The sequence below is a fragment of the Budorcas taxicolor genome, chromosome 4 (genome assembly GCF_023091745.1).
Source record: "Budorcas taxicolor isolate Tak-1 chromosome 4, Takin1.1, whole genome shotgun sequence".
NCBI classification, from domain to species: domain Eukaryota; kingdom Metazoa; phylum Chordata; class Mammalia; order Artiodactyla; family Bovidae; genus Budorcas; species Budorcas taxicolor.
In genome coordinates this window covers 70,681,586-70,699,149 of record NC_068913.1, presented here as the reverse complement: position 1 = coordinate 70,699,149, position 17,564 = coordinate 70,681,586, and the positions used below count along the sequence as shown (strand labels likewise).

The window sequence follows — 17,564 nt, the reverse complement described above, 5'->3', positions numbered from 1 at the left end:
CAACCATATTCCTTGCTTTGCCATTCATTAACTGAGTGATTGGAGGGGAGGCACTTAACTTCCATGGGTCTCAGTTTCCTCATCTGTAAGATAGGAATTATAGTAATAGCTGTTCTTCCTATTATACAGAATTATTCTCAAATGGGACTGTGGGTGTAAAAATGTTACCTAAATAAGAAAAGGCCGACCACTTGTTACTTGTTATTAATATTAGAGTAGTAACGCCTGGTGAAGTTGCAGTATTCTTCACAGGCATCCAACTAGTTTAGTCTTCTTTGGAAATGAAATCAGTCCGTTTAGATCCTAGGGTATGATCTGTTGGCTTCCACAGGCAGGGGTTGGATCCCACGAGTAGGAGACTGGCCTCTAGCATCACACTGTTGGATTTAGATCTCACCTCTGTGACTAACAGGATGTGTGATTTTGAGTAAGCATTTAACCCTTCTTAACCCCAAGAGAAACTTGATTTCTCTATCTTACCTCATGGAGTTATGAGGACTAAACAATATAATACATGTAAAGCATTTATGTAGTACCCAGTAAACAAAGATATTTATGGCTATCTTTATTCTTGGTGGCACTCTGGCCTCATGATGCCTAATTTATAACATAGCTGTATATTTAATTTATCAAATAACATCCCAGAGTATATCTGATACTAGAAGGAATGATGCTGAAGCTGAAACTCCAGTACTTTGGCCACCTCATGTGAAGAGCTGACTCATTGGAAAAGACTGATGCTGGGAGGGACTGGGGGCAGGAGGAGAAGGGGACGACAGAGGATGAGATGGCTGGATGGCATCACTGACTCGATGGACGTGAGTCTGAGTGAACTCCGGGAGTTGGTGATGGACAGGGAGGCCTGGTGTGCTGCGATTCATGGGGTCGCAGAGTTGGACATGACTGAGCGACTGAACTTGACTGAACTGAGAAAAATCTGAATGAACAAGTGTTTGTATCCATAGTTAGATGGCTAGGCCTTTTGATTCCTACTAAAGCTGCTTGCTTTTACCCAGCTACCACAGCTGCCTAAATCACCATCCTGAGAAATCTGGAAAGAAAAATACTTGTTTACATCAAGACAGGAGGTGCTGGCAAACCCCACTGAGTCCCTGTCCATAGTCCCTGGGGGACCCATAGAAAACCTATTGCTATGCCTCACACCTTTTCTTGTCCCCAGTTACTCCCGTGACCTTCCTTTGCATTCTATCTGTTCTCTAGCAGGATAGGGGATACCCATGGAAGATCGACTCTTCTCCACTCTAAAGCCAGCAAACCAATCACATCGCAAGGCCTCGGATTCCTTTCTGTGAAGGAAATGTCTGGGTAGGGCAAGATTTCCACTCTGCTCCAGCTATTGTACTTCCAGGGTAGTTTCTAATACACCAGTGAGTAAGGAATGTCCTTAGGCAATAGATGAATGAGATGAGTGAGGAGCTAAATTAAGTAATGATATCGTTAGGTAGTAAGTTAGTGCACAAAGAGACACATGGAGGTGATAACGTGCAAAGAACAAGGGTGAATAAACATGGGTAAATGAGGCATAAAGCTCTGCACCAGAGGTTGAAAAACAAGTCAACTTAAAAAAAGCTGTTCCAGGCAGAGTGAAGAATCATGGGAACTTAGAAACCAGGGCAATGGAATCCATAGGGCAGCAGTTCTTAAACTGGAGTGTGCACCAAAATCACTTGGAGGGCTTGTCAAAATGCAGATTGCTGCCCACCCACCCCCACCAGAGTTTCTGGTTCAGTTTCTGGAGTGGGACGGAGAATTTACACTTCTAACTAGTTCCTAGGTGATGCAGGGAGCACACTTCAAGAAGCACCTCGAAGGGAATCTGAAAAGACTTGCTGCCAGGAGAGTTACTGCTCAGAACTAAGTGAGGTTCAAAGAGCCCCTTGAGGCCTGCGGAGACAGGGGTGTCCAAGGGAGCCCCCTGGGCTTTCTGTTCCTGTGCTTCCTGCACCACAACAAATTGGGTGGATTCTTGTTTTGGGGCTGTGATTTGCTCATACCGGCTGACCAGGGGAATCGATAAGACACCCTCACCTACGTGACCCTCCTTTAGGCAAGCTTCGAGCGGTTGAGAGGAAATGTTCTCTGCCGGCTCTCAAAGGAGTCGGGAGGGTAGCATCTCAGAGTTGTTTGCTCTTTCCAGCCTCTCACAGGTAATAACCAGTCCCTAGAAGATAAGACTAAGGGGCCGCGTCCTGCCACCCATTCCTCCTGGGGTCCAGTTCGGAAAGTGGGCGCTTAGGGCGAGGGGAGACCTACCGAGCGAAGGTGGGCTACAGGGATGGGATTTGGGCTGCCGCCCCCCGCAGAGTCGCGGGATCGGAGCCAGCGGAGATGCTGAAACGAGTCGCGACTTCCTCCTCTGGCGGTCGGCAGTGGGGGGCGCACCAAGACAGCAGTTCAGGAGCTGCGCTTTGTCACCGCGGCGGCCAGGGGAGGGAGCGGAAGAGGGCGCAGAATAAGAAAGGTCAAGGGGACAGGACGGGGCGGTTGACCGGCTCTCCGGCCGGACAGGGACGTTCAAAGGGCTGCGGGCCACACTTCGCACGGCCCTGCGGGGGAAAGGAAAGGACTGAGATTCCAGGCCTGGGCGCAGACTGCGCGGGAATTCCTATGCTGGGCCTTTGACACCTTGTTCTCCGCGGCGACATTCCTCCCGCTCTTCCTCCGCTACAACAAACCCTTGTTAGCCTGTACCCCACCTACGAAACTCAGCGCTGCGGGGAAGTGGGTACCCTCACTGGCTCGCTAAAAGGTTTCTGAGCCGGGAACGCACAGTACCTCCACGTCGCGGCGCCCTCCGGCCCTTCGGGTTCTTAGCCAACCTTTTCACTATGCGCCGCTCCTCTGAGACTTACGGTAACAGCTGAAGCTGGCTCAAGCTCCTTGCTCACCCTCTGCAGTGGCGGAAGCAGCATCCGTACATCCAGCCTGAGGAGGATGGCCGCTGCCGGCTCTTTCAGTCTTACCCGAGGCACTGCAGTGATTTATCTGCGGTGTCAGGGGACGTAGTCCTCGGCCCTGGGGGCTCAGTGTTAACCTCACAAACAATCTGACGTTTGAAGGCTGGACGACTTGGGTTAAAATCCCAGCTCCGGCCACTTCCCAGCTGAGTAATCCTGGGCTAGTTACTCAACCTCTCTGAGATTCAGTTTTCCCTCTGCACATCCGGAGGAACTGTACCCCATCGGGACTCCCTAAAGCTCAGTTGGAGGAAAGGGCTAGCCCGGGTCGGGAGGGGCTCTATAAAACCCAGTCCCCGTAACTTCTCACACAAAGGTTTTTCTATTTCGGAGGGAGCGGCTTAGCTGACCCAACTGGTTCGACTTCCTCGCGTGCCGGCGTCTCCCCACCCCTCACCCGGGAGACCGGCTCCTCTGTTCGCATTCCGGCGCCACCGCGTCTCCTGGCCTGGAGAAGCCGAGAAGGCGGAGAGGAAGGGTCTGCGGCCTCCTCCTTGTCCCGGGAACCGGGAGAGACAGGCGGTCAGTGAGCATACAGAAACGGAGACTCACAGGGAGACCCGCAACGGGAGAGAGCGTTTAGGGCATCCAAGGATAGTTAAATCGTAGAAGACAGATCCCAGTGGGTAATGACGCCACCAAGATAGGGGTCCTCCGGCTGGACCACCCAGATGGGTGCCTCAGTAGGCGGGCTCCCTCTACCAGCACCAGGGTGAGGGGTGGGTATGTTCCACTGCGGGGAGGTGGGGAGCTGTCAGGCTCTTCTGGCCTTTGGACAGTCCAGAAAGTTTGGAAACAGTTTGTGCCCAGTCAAAATTTATTAAAAACAAAACTGAAGGACTACTATCCCCTCCGTCCTCCTCCCCAGGAGGGAAAGCAACCAATAATGGACTGCATAATAACCGTCCAGTTCCTTGCACTGTGGCTCACCCTTATCCCAAGGGAAGGTCAGCCCAAATGAAGTCCTGCCCAGAAGCACTAGACCCACCATTCTCTCCACCCAGGTGCCACCTCCCAGGTCTGGTTTTGAATGGAGGCCTGTGCAGAGCCTGGAGGATGTGTGGGCAGACTGAGCCAGTCCCTAAGGTTTTGGCCCTCGGGACAATCAATGCTGGAAGACAGTTTGACAGAAGTAGCTGCCATTTAAGGGAAAACATCTGGTAAAGCCATACCTCCTTATCAGAGGATTAGGCAATTGTGTCTGAAGTTTGGTGGCTCTATTTGGGTTGTAGAGGGCATGGGAAACTGAACGCTGACTTCAGTGTCTCTGCACATTTTTCTGGAGAGAGTTTTGCCAGATACGTGGAGGCCATAATGCCCTAGATGTTAAAACTGGCTGGCTAAGCCTGATGAGTTTTGCTCCTTTTCAGATAGTTGATCAGGGCCTCAGTGGATTGTGATGGTCAGAGAAACCAGACTTTGTCTCTCAGGGTCTCCAGAATCACCTGCTACAATTACATTCTTGGTTGGAATTCAGGCCCTGAAGACTCTTCCCACCTGCAGTTAGTCTCTCTTACCCCATACCATGAAGGGTGGCTCCAGCATCTCTGTAGGTCATGCATAATCCCCACTCAGCCTCTGATTCTTTTTTCTTCTTTTCTTAAAAGAAGAAGAGCCCTTCTCTAGAACAAGTTTCCAGATGACTTTGGGCCATTTTGTTCCTTACTTTTCTTCTTCATGCCTAAGATGAGTGGTTAGATGTTAGTTGCCTACACCTCTCCCTGCTCCCCCACCTCCCATACCCCAACACACATTTTTCCTAGCCCCTGTGAATTCATCTTGGCAAAAGTCCACAAGTGGAGGTTTTGGAAGGAAAGGCTCAGAATATGATGCCTGGCACTTTCTAGTTTTTGTGAGTGTGGTCCTGAAGTTAGAGGGATGGGAGATGAGTCATTTATATATGAGCCTCCTCTCTGTGCTTCAGAAAGTAGGAGTGATTCACAAGATCTTCCTTAATTTTGTTGTGACGATGAAAAGAGCTAATACAGGTGAAATGCTACAACAGTGACTGCTTTTATCATGTGGGATTTCTAGACTTCCACATGCAGTTTCTCTTTGCCCTCCTGGGAAATTATGGAGAAGCAGGATAAGGACAGTTTAGATATGTGGGTCTTTGAGCCTCCTGATTCTGAGGGCAGGTGGATAACCTCTCTGTGAGGCCTCTAAACCCAGCTTGACCCCAGAAAAGGGTGGGAGGTTGTGGAGGCTGCCTTATGGAGTGTTAAGGCACTGTCAGATGTTAAGGTATCCCTGCTTGGGGATAAGGGACAAGGGAGGGACAAGGACTTGGAAGGAGCACTAGTCCAGGGCCCAGTGTTCAGCCAGGCGCTGGCCATGAGTCAAGACCACTGGTCACCCTATCTGTGTGGGAGAAGAGGCACTGCTGCTTGCTTTTAAAGGTGTAAGAGTCAAGGAGAAATGGGCATCAAAGCACTTTGTAATGAAAGCAAATTTCAGGACAGTAATGGTGAAACAACCCCCCCCCCCCCACCCCATACCATCTCTGCTAGGATAGGGGAGGGGGCCTTTGGGTGCTTGGGTGTTGGAGAGCTGTGACAGAAACATGGGCCCTTCCAGCTGGTAGCTTCAAGAAGAAGCAAGCCTTGGGCTTGGGAAGGTCCTCCAGCTCCTGGATGGTTAGGTGGTGGGTATAGGTTATAGGCTGTCCAGAGCTTGGATGCCACTGGGCTCAAGCCTATAGGAGCCAAGGGTTGACAGGTGTGGAAGCAAGAGTGACTGCGGAACTGGTTGGCTCCAAGAACATGAGGAGCAGGTGTCATGGGCCAGGCGAAAATATCTGAAAACATCCAGTTTCCTGTCCTGGGTGCCTGGCCGTTGGCTCCAGGAGTACAGAGAGAAGGGAGTGCTTGCTCAGAGTTCCAGAAGCCACAGGTTCTGCCCGCCTGAAGGAAAAACTGTTTTGTGGCGCCCACTGCTGGCTCAGGACCACCAGCCCCCTCTGCAGGGTGGGCAATGGTGGGGTGGGGGGGAAGTGGGCAGGGCATGATCTGCCTCCTCATTCCCCAGAAAGGCCGACCGCTGGGCTTCTGAGATCCAGCTGACCTTGCTCCCTGAGGAGCACACCTTGCAGTGCCTGTGTGCTCTGGGTCCGGCAGCTGCCAGGGAGGAGATGGGGACCGACCGCCAGAAGTCTCCTCACCTCCCGCTATTACCGCAGTGGAGACTCCGCCGCGCGGGGAAACTTCGATGGCCACAGCCGGCTTGGAAGGTGACCGAGGGCCCCAGATCACTGCTGCGGCAGCCGGGCGACGCCGACTGTTTAAAGGGAAGCTCCCTTTGCTATGACATTTCACCAAAGTGAGAAGCAAAAATATTTTCTTGATTAAAATTTTGCCCACACCGAGGTAGCCAAATCAGCTCCCGAACCCTATTCCTCTTCCCACGTCTCCTCGTCCCTTCCTTTCGGTCGGAACGCGTGCCTGCTGCCAGGAGGCCCAGCATCCAGCTGGATAAGGTACTCAGGGCCTCAGACTATCTCTCCGAGCGGGTCTGCTGGCCACTGAGGCGTTCCCTAGCCCCTTGCTTCAGCTCTCCGGAGCCGGGGTTTCTCGGGAAGCGAAGAGGCTCCTGCGGATCGGCGCGTCTGGTGGCCCTGGCCAAGCTTCCGATTCCATTTAACACAACCCGCGCATCTTATCTCCGCGTCGCCTCCCCGGGGTTCCCACCCACCCCCTGCCCAGCCCAGCCCAGCCCAGCCCGGCGGAAGCGGGGCCGCGAGCTTTTGAAGTTCGGAGAATTTCAATCCCAGAGGAGCCGGCTGGACCTAAACCCCCGCCCCAGCGGGGGAGGGGACAGCAGGCCCGCAGACAGGAGGGGGTTGTCCCTCCCACCGCGGGAGGTGAGAGGTGGGGGCCCGGACTAGACCCCACTTAGGCTGCTATCACCCCCTCTTTTATGGGGTCGCCCAGGCCTCGCGACGCGTGAGTTTTACTCCCTCTGTGAATTTACCTTTCTTCGGCCGCCTAGGGAATAACATCCATGATACAGTGATAACCACGCTATTAAAGTGCCTCCCCGAAAGCCAAAAACAAACACTCCCTCCCAACACCCCCCCCCCGAAAACCCCAACTAGAAACAGTGCTCTTATCGAGCCTCCTGTTTTCTTCTTCTTCCTGTTAAAAATTAGACCTCTCTTCATCTGATATTAATGAAAGATGCTTTTAAGAAGTGATATTTGGCTTAAAAAGGAAAAAAAAAATTTCTCCTGCCACCGAGGTACGTTAGGCGCCTAAATTAGATAGGGAAAACAGACATTTTCAAACAGTGGAGGCAGCAGTCAGGAGAGGGATGAAGGCGTCCCTGAAGCTTCAGAGCCGAAGCCCAGAAGAGGCAGCCCCCTCCGGGAGAGGCTGAGCCCGGGGCTCGAGCCTCCTTACTCCCGGGACGCCAGGGGAAGTCCGGCTCGGACGGCCGGGCCCAGGAAAGAGACGCAAGAGGCACCTCTAGATCTCTCAGTCCTACTCCGCTTTCATCTCACAAGGAAAACCCGGAGGAAAAGAGGATCAAACGCAGAGCACTCCCATTGAATGCAACGCTGGGGGCGGGGCGGGCGGCCAGGAGTCCCTCTGAGGACCCGGCCTCGCCGAGGTGAGCGCAGCGGGGGGGCTGCTGTGAGTTGGCCGAGGGCTGCGGAGGAGAGAGGAAGGGGAGGCGGGGAGCGCTCCAGGCCCAGGGCTGGAAGGGCCCAGAAGAAGGTGAAGGATAGTGGCAGATCTAACGCAGACGCTGGTGGCTCTACTTTGACAGGAAGCAAGGAGCAAGCCAGGTGTTCCCTCAGGCTCTGCCTACCAGCTAGCTAGAGAGGACAAGGCACCACGAAGTCCTAGGACAACTCTCTGCCAGGGCAAAAGGCTCTGGACTCTGACCCGGATCATTCTTCTCACCTTTGAAATATTCTCCAGGACTTTGGGGCCGGCAGTGCTCAGCACCTGGTGACTCTGGGAGTCCTGGGCATTGGAAACGTTTATGTGAACCTTCCCTTCCAGTTCCCCCTGCACACCCGACCCCAAGGGGAGGTTTCTTATCAAGTGTGTGGGGGGGGGGGCATGTGGAAGGCAGAACTTGAGAAGGGAGCTTCTGTCTTTGCTCATTTCCTTCATCACCTCTGGAAGCCCACAGATAGGAAGATTGAGGCAGGGGGAAAGAGGGAGAAGAGTTGAGAAAAAAAGGAGGAAGAGAGAAAAAAGATAAAGTTAAAAATACTTAGTGATGGACTTTTCTTTAGAATTTCAGAAGTTGGGGCTTTGTCTTGGAACGTACAGAAGGAGGAGGGGCAAACCAGTCTTTTGCAGCCGTCAGCTTAGTGCTAGAAGCTCCTAGAAAGGGGCAGAGAAAGTCTAGTGGGAGCGGTTGCAGAGCAAAGAAGGGGCCTGCCTTCTAGCCTCAGCAAAATGAAGAGAGACCCCCTGCCTACCTGGCCCCAACACATTCAAAACTGGCAAGGGGGCAGTTTCCTAATGGGTTCCACCTCCCCTGGAAGCAGACCTGAGAGGGAGCCTGTGGCTATTCCCAAAGACAGTCGGCACTACTCACACACCCCGAGCCCTGCCCTGGAGGTCCCCCTCTGTCTTCTACGACTGATGAGAACTCCAGTCACTTGTACTTTCATGCATTTTCGATGCCTTCTCTCTCTTCGATCCCAATGCCACCCACTTTTGGAGCAGGGGACCAAAACCCTGGGGTAGGGCACTAGGGAGAACCCCTTTAGACAACCCTCCATGAACCCCAATGCCGCGTGCTGGTCTTTCTTGACCCCTGAGCCAAATCTCCGGGTAAGAACAGCACCTTCTCCCAGCTAGGAGCCTTTGCCGCTGCCTCTGTGGGAGCCCCATTTGCCAGAGCTTCTTAACTCCCAAAAAAACCTGTTTTGGGGGAATTCGTTGACTCTGAACGAATACGTTAAAATACGGGCAAGAAAAGAAACAAGGCCACCCTTAGAACCTCTCCCCCACTCTACATACCTGAAGTGCAGGCGAGGCCCCAGCAAATGGGAGATTTCTTCCTTGAATAGCCATCTGGAGGTCAAGCCCGGCTGTGGAAAGCTTATGGTCACCTAGATGGGGAGAGGGGCAATGGGAAAAAAAAAAAAGCGAACATTTGGAGTCAGCAGCCAAAGTCGTCTTTAAAGAAAAATATTAAGACATTTATCTCTTGCCCCTTGGGGAAGAAAAATGGCAAAGTTCTCTTTTGGTTCTTAGGAGGAAGGAAATAGCTGGGGGTAGGGGCTAGAAGGAGGAGGGAGGAAAGCAGACCCCAGGCTCAAGCTGTCCAGACAACTTGCGGGGGAGGGAATATGCTTTTCGGTAGCTTGTTAATGAAAAAAAAAAAAAAAAAAAGGCTTAGGAGCCGCTGCGCGGTTAGCTCACCAGGGACGGACAGTTGTAATAATAAGAGAAGCGAGGCTTGTGAATCGGCCTTCACTTCTAAAATGCAGTTATGGATTCTCTCATCAGTGTTAGAACAAGGCACCAAGTTAAGAAAACAAAAGCCCAAACAAACAACAAAAATTTATATATATCAAAAGCGTATTCAATTACTGAGTCCCGCAACCCCTGCGGAACTCGCCGCGTTAAGCTCCCTTTTCTTCCTGCGGAATTCCATTTGCATCCCCTGTGCCTGGGTGTCTCCCTCTCTCAGTGTGTGTGTCTCTCTGTTTTCACACTCTCCTCCCCATTCGAGCGAGGCCCACACCTGGCGCATCACTGCCGAGCCATTAGCTGCGGGTCTCCTTTCATCTTCGCTGTGGCAGACGTTTCTATTTATCCACTTGCGCTCACCGAGTGGCGTCACCAGCGGTACTGTAATGACGACTGCAGCAGGAGGATGACAGCTTAGAAAGAAGAGGGCAATGGGGCTTCCTCCCAGAGGCGGTGCGGCACAGAGGAGCGCTCGCATCACAAGGTGACCCCAGCTCCCCACCGCCACCGCCGCCGTCACCGTCGACACCGCGTTCCGGCCGCTCCGCGCCCGCCCAGTCGCCTGGCCTCTTTCTCCCTCCCGCAGCCAGGATCTGTCGGACCGCTGGGGACCCAGGGAGCCGGGGGGCTAGGAGCTCACTTGGGGCTTTCCCCCTCCCCCCTCCGAGAGTCCGGGATGGAGAGCCGAAAGGACATGGTTATGTTTCTGGATGGGGGTCAGCTTGGCACTCTGGTTGGCAAGAGGGTCTCCAATTTGTCCGAAGCCGTGGGCAGCCCGCTGCCCGAACCGCCCGAGAAGATGGTGCCCCGTGGTTGCCTGAGCCCGCGGGCCGGTCCTCCGGCCGCCCGGGAGCGCGGCGGGGGAGGCCTGGAGGAGGAGCCGGTCGACGGACTAGCAGGCAGCGCTGCGGGGCCGGGCGCCGAGTCGCGGGCAGCCGGGGCCGCGGTGCTCGGCCCCGGACCTCCGGCTGCCTCCGCCGACAGTCTCTCTGGCCAGGGGCAACCCAGCAGCTCAGACACCGAGTCGGATTTCTATGAAGAAATCGAGGTGAGCTGCACCCCGGACTGCGCCACGGGGAACGCCGAATACCAGCACAGCAAAGGTAGCCACCGCGCCCCTTCTCTTCCCCGGCCTCCCACCGCTCCCACCTTCCACTTCAGCTCTAGAGGAGAGGAAGACACTCCTTTACCCCAGGGCGGGGTGGCTGGGGGAACCCACCTGAACAACTCATCCCCCGCTATCTGCGCCCTGGCGGGGGTCTCCTTCTCTGCTCTGGCATTGGCGGGACTGAGGGTGACAGCTGTGCTTTGGGGGAAGGAAGGAGACGCAAGCCCTGGGCTTGAGGGGGATTCAGAGTGCACCCCAACCCCCCAGAGCTTTGGGGCACTGCTTCAGCTGCGCGGGGAAGACACTTTCTCCCGGCGTGGGCGAGATCAAACGAGGGTCCAGGCAGTTTGTGGCTAGCAGGGTGTAGGGCGCATCCAGGCGCGGAAGCGGAGTCCATAAAGGACCGTAAAATAGAGACCGACTAGGGCCGACCGGCTGCTGCGGCCCTCCGATCAGTTTGCACGTCGGTCAGAGGTCCAAATTACCTTGTCACTTCCCGGGCTCGGTGGCGCCAGGTCGGAAATGGTCCCAATGGTCTAATTGCCTTTGGTCTCCGGCTGCATTTGAAAAGGCAGTGCTCTGGCCCTCCCCCCATTCACCTTTCCTTCCTAGTCCCACTCCTCCACCCAAAGGAAAAGAGCAGCAGGGGGCAGGAGCCCCACCCTTCCCTGGGTTTCAGCTCAAATTGTGTGTGTGGGGGGGGTGGGTGGGTTGTGTGTCACTGTTGTAACTGGAGAACCCCTCCCTGACCAGGGGCTAGTGAGGAGGTGGGGTGAATGATCAGGAAGGGAGACTCCCTGAGAGGGGTGGAAAGCTAGGAGGAAGAGCCCACCAGCAGACACTCCTCCACAAAGCTGTGCCGATGGGTGAGAAGACCCTGGTGTGGAAGAAAACCCACCCCCTCTCCTTGGCAGCCAACACCTTGCTGAGAACCCACATCCACCCATTGCCATCTAACCCACTCAATCCAGACTAACCACAGCATACCCTCAGAGTAACCCATACTCCATTCATATATAGTCAGGCAATAGGACACTCATACACACACTCCTGGGTCATTCCCACAGCACACGCAGCCTAGTGTACATTCCCACACCTGCACCGGCCATCTGGCACACAAAGCAAGGAAACTCAGTCCCTGCCCAACACCCAACAATGCACCAGGACCCAAGTTCACAACACTCCAGCACAAAGGGGCGTCTCAACTCACTTGACTGTCAGATATGCGTATCCTTGCCCACTCCTGTCAGCCGTGGGCAGAAAGTTCAGAGTGGCTGCATCTATCCTGTGCCCCTAGGCAGGTGGCCAGGGCGCCTGGGGCTTTGGTACCCAGCAGGCCTAACACAGCAGCCCGGCCAGGCCTAATGGCTGCTATGTACTCATCTGAATGGTGAGCCTCTGCCCTCCATTCCTGGGTTCTCAAAGTCCCTGCCACCCTAGCAGAGGTAGAGTCTGGGGCGACTGAGAAGCGGAGGGAAGTCCCTTTCCATCACCCCCTCCACACACATCAACCAGGACCTACAGCCCCACATCAACAGCGTCTGTATCTGTTGTGTGTTCTGTGTGTGCCTATACTCTGGGCTCCCTGAACAGGGCCTGGCTCTGAGGCACTGGCCAGCAGTCCCAATGGCAGCAGCGAGACCCCCAAAAGCAATGGCAGCGGTGGCTCCCAGGGCACCCTGGCCTGCAGTGCTAGTGACCAGATGCGACGGTACCGTACTGCCTTCACCCGGGAGCAGATTGCACGACTGGAGAAGGAATTCTACAGGGAGAACTATGTATCCAGGCCTCGGAGATGTGAGCTGGCGGCTGCCCTAAACCTGCCGGAAACCACAATCAAGGTATGAGCCACAGGGAGGAGGGGAAGGGGTGCACTCCGTCAGGAGGAAGTAAATACCACCTTCCCACTTCCTAAATCATGAACCAGGAAGTAAGGCCTGGAGTCTCTTTACAGGGCAGCTAGGCTGGGAGTGTCTAAGCCTGGTGCAGGAGCCAGGTGCATGCAGATTTGCCCCTAGGGGAGACTCTCTTTCGAGGCCAAATAAACAGCGGGGATGAGTGCCTGGGCAGGTGACAAGGAAGTGCTTCCAGGGAGAGCCTCAGGAATGGGACGTATTTTGAGGGGATCGCTGCCTGCTGCCTCAGACCGGTGGAGTTCTTAGTTGCCCCACTACTTTCCCACCCGCACTGTGTTAGGGCGTCCTGGCAGCGCGGGCTGAGGGGAGGAGGGAGAGAGCCTGTATGGGAGGGATTCCAGATCCAAGGGGGTGGTGGTGGGATCTGCCCGCCCCCAGAGGAGCTCCTCTTCGGCTCTTCCCTGTGCTACCCGCACCGTCGCCCGCGGTGGGACGGGACTTATGGGTTCTGCGCACCGGGCCGGGCGGCAGCCGAATCCGCTCCTCTCCTCCTCGCCCGCCAGGTGTGGTTCCAGAACAGGCGCATGAAGGACAAGCGGCAGCGGCTGGCCATGACGTGGCCGCACCCGGCCGACCCCGCCTTCTACACGTACATGATGAGCCACGCGGCGGCCGCGGGCGGCCTGCCCTACCCCTTCCCGTCGCACCTGCCCTTGCCCTACTACTCGCCGGTGGGTCTGGGCGCCGCGTCCGCCGCGTCCGCCGCCGCCTCGCCTTTCAGCGGCCCGCTGCGCCCGCTCGACACCTTCCGCGTGCTCTCGCAGCCCTACCCGCGGCCCGAACTGTTGTGCGCCTTCCGCCACCCGCCGCTCTACCCGGGCCCGGCGCACGGACTGGGCACTGCGGCCGGCGGCCCCTGCTCCTGCCTCGCCTGCCACGGCGGCCCGGCCAACGGGCTGGCGCCCCGCGCCGCCGCCGCCTCGGACTTCACCTGTGCCTCCACCTCCCGCTCGGACTCCTTCCTCACCTTCGCGCCGTCGGTGCTCAGCAAGGCCTCCTCGGTGGCGCTGGACCAGAGGGAGGAAGTGCCCCTCACCAGATAAGGGGCCGCCCGCGGGCAGCCGGCTCCAGGACGCCCGTGGGGACCCCTCGGGGACTCAGACAGCATCCCTCCCCGCCCCAGGGGCACCGAGGGGAAAGAAGAGGGCCGCCGAGGACCAGCGGGACTTGGTTTCGAGCATCGAGCATCGAAATGCCTGGGAAGGGGTCCTGGCTGGCGCGTTTGGGGAGCAGGAGTGGGGTTGGGGAGGCCGAGCCTGAAAGACCTTCCTCTGGGTCGGCCCCTCTTTGCATTCTTCACCCAACCCACTGCCCTGATCTGGGCTTGAGGCCGTGGCTCCAAAGCTTAACAAACTTAGCAGCAACAGCAACCAATATCAAGCCCCTTAGCCCCCAACCCCCAACCCTTTTCTCACCTGGACCCCTCCCCCTTGCAAAGGCCAAGCCCATGCGATGGAAAGGGAAATTGCTGTCTCTCTGAACAAAATGCTGTGTATGCAGAGCAGGTAGAGATTAATCTTTGCCAGCTTTTCCAAGGCATGGCGAGGGGCTTGTGGATGACAATGCACCAGCCATCTAGGGGAGAGAGGGAAATGATTTACTACCCTCCCAAAGAAGCAGGGGGTTCTCTGGCCCCCCTGGAGCCTCAGTTGCAGGATATTTTCTGATTCTGGCATCTACCAGCACCTGATCTCTTTCCTCTCTCCTGGCTTCTCCACTTGTAACTTCATCTCCACCCTCACTTTTTGTGTCCTGTGGGCAGGGAAGCTGCAGATACCCTTGGGTCCCATGGCAACTTCTCCCAAGCCTCTTCTCCTTGGGCCCAGCACACACCCTGATTAGCAAGTGATGTGTGTGAGGAGGGTTTTTGAATGTTGAATGTATAATAATGATTACCATGCCGCTGGCTGGCCATGGAGCCCAGAGCGGAGCTGTTAACAAGGCGCCCAGGGAAGAGCTTAGGGAGCAGGAACCTCATCTCCCTCCCTCCATATCTGGTGGCAAATTAGCGGCTATTTCCAGCCTTTTTCTTTCATTCACTAGGAGCTTTCTGGCCCTTCTCTTTGCATTTGGCATTTCACACCCATCTGCCTCCCAAGCTGCCAAGGGGCTTGACTTTCAGAATACTAGTGGGAGCCTTCTGCTGCTTCTGGGGACTTTGTCTCTCCCCTCCTCCAGGGCTTGTTTGGGAACCACTCCCAAATTCTCACATCTGTAGTCATTCTTGCAGCCAGTTTTTGAGGGATAGGAGAACTTATACCCCCACAAAGGCAAGTTTCACTCTGAATGGGAGGGAGTGGTTCTTCCTGTAGGGACTGAGTTTGATTTGGTTTTCCTTTGAAGCCCAAAGAATTTGCTGTTAGAATTTGTTGACCATATTGCAATAAAGCTGGATATGATTCTCACTTTAGCATTTTAAATTTTTTGGTAGCAGGCAGTTTGTTAACTCCTTTTGAATTACTAGTTCAACTATAGCCTTGGGTAGGGGAGGAGTCAAAAGAGGGACACACAGACAGTCTCCCAAGCCCCCATTTGGCATTGGCAGTCTCTGAATGGACATTTCACAGAGGTGGAGAAGAAGGAGCTGCTGTGGGGTGCATATTTCCTTAATTTTCTGCACACTAGGAGACTTGGCTCAACTGGTCCAGCAGAGCGCTGAGCCCATCGGGAACTCATCCTTATGAGTCCTCCCCATCTGCTCCAGTGCTTTGAGAAAAGGGGATCCTGGACTCCGGTCTCTGTAATCCTATCTCTACCCCAACCCAAGGTGGAGACAAATGGGGTGGAGGGAGTGGAGGTGGAGCACCGTGGAGCTGGGTTTGTTGGTCAAGCTGAGTCTGCATCTTACGGTAAAGGGAGAGGAGGGAGGACTCCTGAGTTGGGAAGAGAGGGTTTGAATCCTTTTCAAACTGGAAGTCATCTCCAAGGATGGAATTCTGGGCTGATCAGTGCAAAAGGACAGACAATCCTGAATGGTCACATCATTGTCATTCTCTGTCCCTATAGGAGAGCCACTGTGGCTGCCTCTGAAGTCGTGCTCAAGCAGGAGGGAGATGGGTGTCCTCAGCAGGCTGTGAGCTCGGGACTGTATGGGTTCAAGGTCCTCTGCCCGTGTACCCATGGGCAGGCTGGGGTCTCCTTAATCAGCCTTCATCCCTCCTGGGGCTTTAGAGCAAACCCTGTCCAACACAGTACTCCCCACCCTCCCAAGCAAATCGTCGTGCTGAGGTTTCCAGCATCCTATCTGCCACTCATCCCGCCCCCCCAGCCCTGCGCAGCTCCCTCTGCAGTTGGGAAGCTCCCGGTGCCAAACCCGGCAAATTTCTGGGTTACTTCGCGTAGGGCCAAGATTGCTTGCGACAGGTAAATGGGCTGCGGGCTGCCGTAATGCCAGGCGTATTTTCAGTTAATAGGGAGGGAAAATGAGGTGTCTGCAGCGATATTGGAAAGTACAAGATCGATGATCCGGCCTCGTGTCCAATCAGCAGCCTTTAATTGACTGTATTTTCTGGGTAATTGAGCCTCTCTTCCTCCAAATTGAAGTGGAAGATATAACAATACATCTTGCCAGGAGGAATTACTCATTACTTCATAATGAAATTTCCCTTTTGCCAAGGTTTGCGGTTTGGCGCTAGGCACGCACTACTCACACTCCCTTGCAGACCCCCCGCACCTAAAAATAGACTTTTCCCACCTGCACCGGAAGAAGCATCTGGCCCAATTAGGTGGTGGTCATTGTAGTGGGGGCTGGGGTGGAGATGATCTTAAAGGCACTACGGCCTCCGCAGCCTCCCTCTCTTCATCTGTAAAATGAGAAGGCCAGTCCAAGCAAGAGGGCTGACATGGTATTATTGTTTTCATTTTTCAATTTTCCGACCGCCTCTACTTAGTTTCCCTCCGTCTCAGTCCCATTTTGCAGGTGGGAAAACGAAGGCTCTGGCCTCACACAGGTATTAGTGACTCATGTAGCTAGAGGCACCCAGCTCCAGTGGCTTCCCCTCCCATGCCTTAGGCCTCTTTGGGGCCCAGTGAGATGTTAAGTCTGACATCTCACATCCGACTCACACTTTTCCTAGGCTCCTCAACATAGTCGGGGACCCAGCGGGGACTGGGAGCGCAGACGTGCGCTTAGCCGCGGTCCTTTTGGCCCGGGAAGAATAGCCACCCCGCAGCCCGAGTGCGCGCTCAGCGCAGGCCGTCGCCGTCTAGTTAGCGAGTGATTGATTGCCTTATTAAAGCGTGTTCTTGTAAGTGTGACCAAACTGATTGCATTGCATATGTTTGGGATAATGCTCATTTTAAACAACAGGATAAAGAGGATGAGCTCGGCAGAGCCTCCGAAGAGGAAATGATTCCGGCCACCAGCTCCCTAACTCTGGCATTAAATTGCCCGGTTACATAGCAAATCACTTGGTTTCTCCACCCTTGTCTGCATTTCCCCCCCTTGGTCTGCAGTTTGATTGCATCCCCCAGTGTTGTCTGCCCCACCAATGATTTTTTCTAGTGACTATGTCGGCCCTGCTTTCCCAACCGGGAAACCCGAAGCTGCACATTCCACACACATCGAGTCCCTCTGCTCCCATTCCAGGCAGAGTGAGAGGTGATTCAGGATGCGCCCTCTCAGCCCAGGCCTCCCAGGGGGATATAGCCCTAGACGGTCGTGGCTAAGGGGAGCTTAGGTTCCCGCCCCAGTCGTGTGTCTCCCCACCCCCAGCCTAGCACGTTCCTGAAAGTTTAAAAGATTCTTTTGTTCCCTGGGCTTTTCCCGCTCGGTTGCTTCCATTATTCCCCAATAGAGGAAACACCCGCAGCCATATGTCGGCCGAAGGGCGTGGGTGTCACGGGCGGACAGTTGTCAGGATGGCCAGCGGATGGCATTCTCCTAGTGGAAAGAGCTTTTCCTTCCTAGCGTCCTCTCTAAGCACCCTCACCCGGAGTGAGAGAGGGAGTAGTGTCAGTGAGTTGGGGCAGGAAAAGGAGTTTGGGCCCCAAAATGGAGATTTTCTTCTAATTACTCTGCCCCCACCCCAATCCTTGTGGCTCGGTTCTCTTTCTGGGCCTGTTCCCTAACAAAGATATCCTCAGCCGGCCTCCACTCACTCCAGTCGACTTGCACGGGAGCCAA

The 17,564-nt window shown here is 54.9% G+C and overlaps 1 protein-coding gene across 1 annotated transcript; it reads left to right on the top strand.

Annotated features, from left to right (window-relative positions):
• Window positions 1-10,091: 10,091 nt before the first annotated feature.
• Window positions 10,092-13,482, top strand: EVX1 (even-skipped homeobox 1). Its single transcript, XM_052639231.1, has 3 exons — window positions 10,092-10,518; window positions 12,117-12,364; window positions 12,943-13,482. The coding sequence occupies exons 1-3, from the start codon at window positions 10,092-10,094 to the stop codon at window positions 13,480-13,482; spliced, it is 1,215 nt and encodes a 404-aa protein (XP_052495191.1).
• The last annotated feature ends 4,082 nt before the right edge of the window (window positions 13,483-17,564 follow it).

Coding starts and splice junctions, on each gene's coding strand:
- EVX1 (XM_052639231.1), top strand. CDS start 10,092: ATGGAGAGCCGAAAGGACATGGTTATGTTTCTGGATGGGGGTCAGCTT. Junction 10,519..12,116: donor CGAATACCAGCACAGCAAAG/GTAGCCACCGCG, acceptor CTCCCTGAACAG/GGCCTGGCTCTGAGGCACTG. Junction 12,365..12,942: donor TGCCGGAAACCACAATCAAG/GTATGAGCCACA, acceptor CTCGCCCGCCAG/GTGTGGTTCCAGAACAGGCG.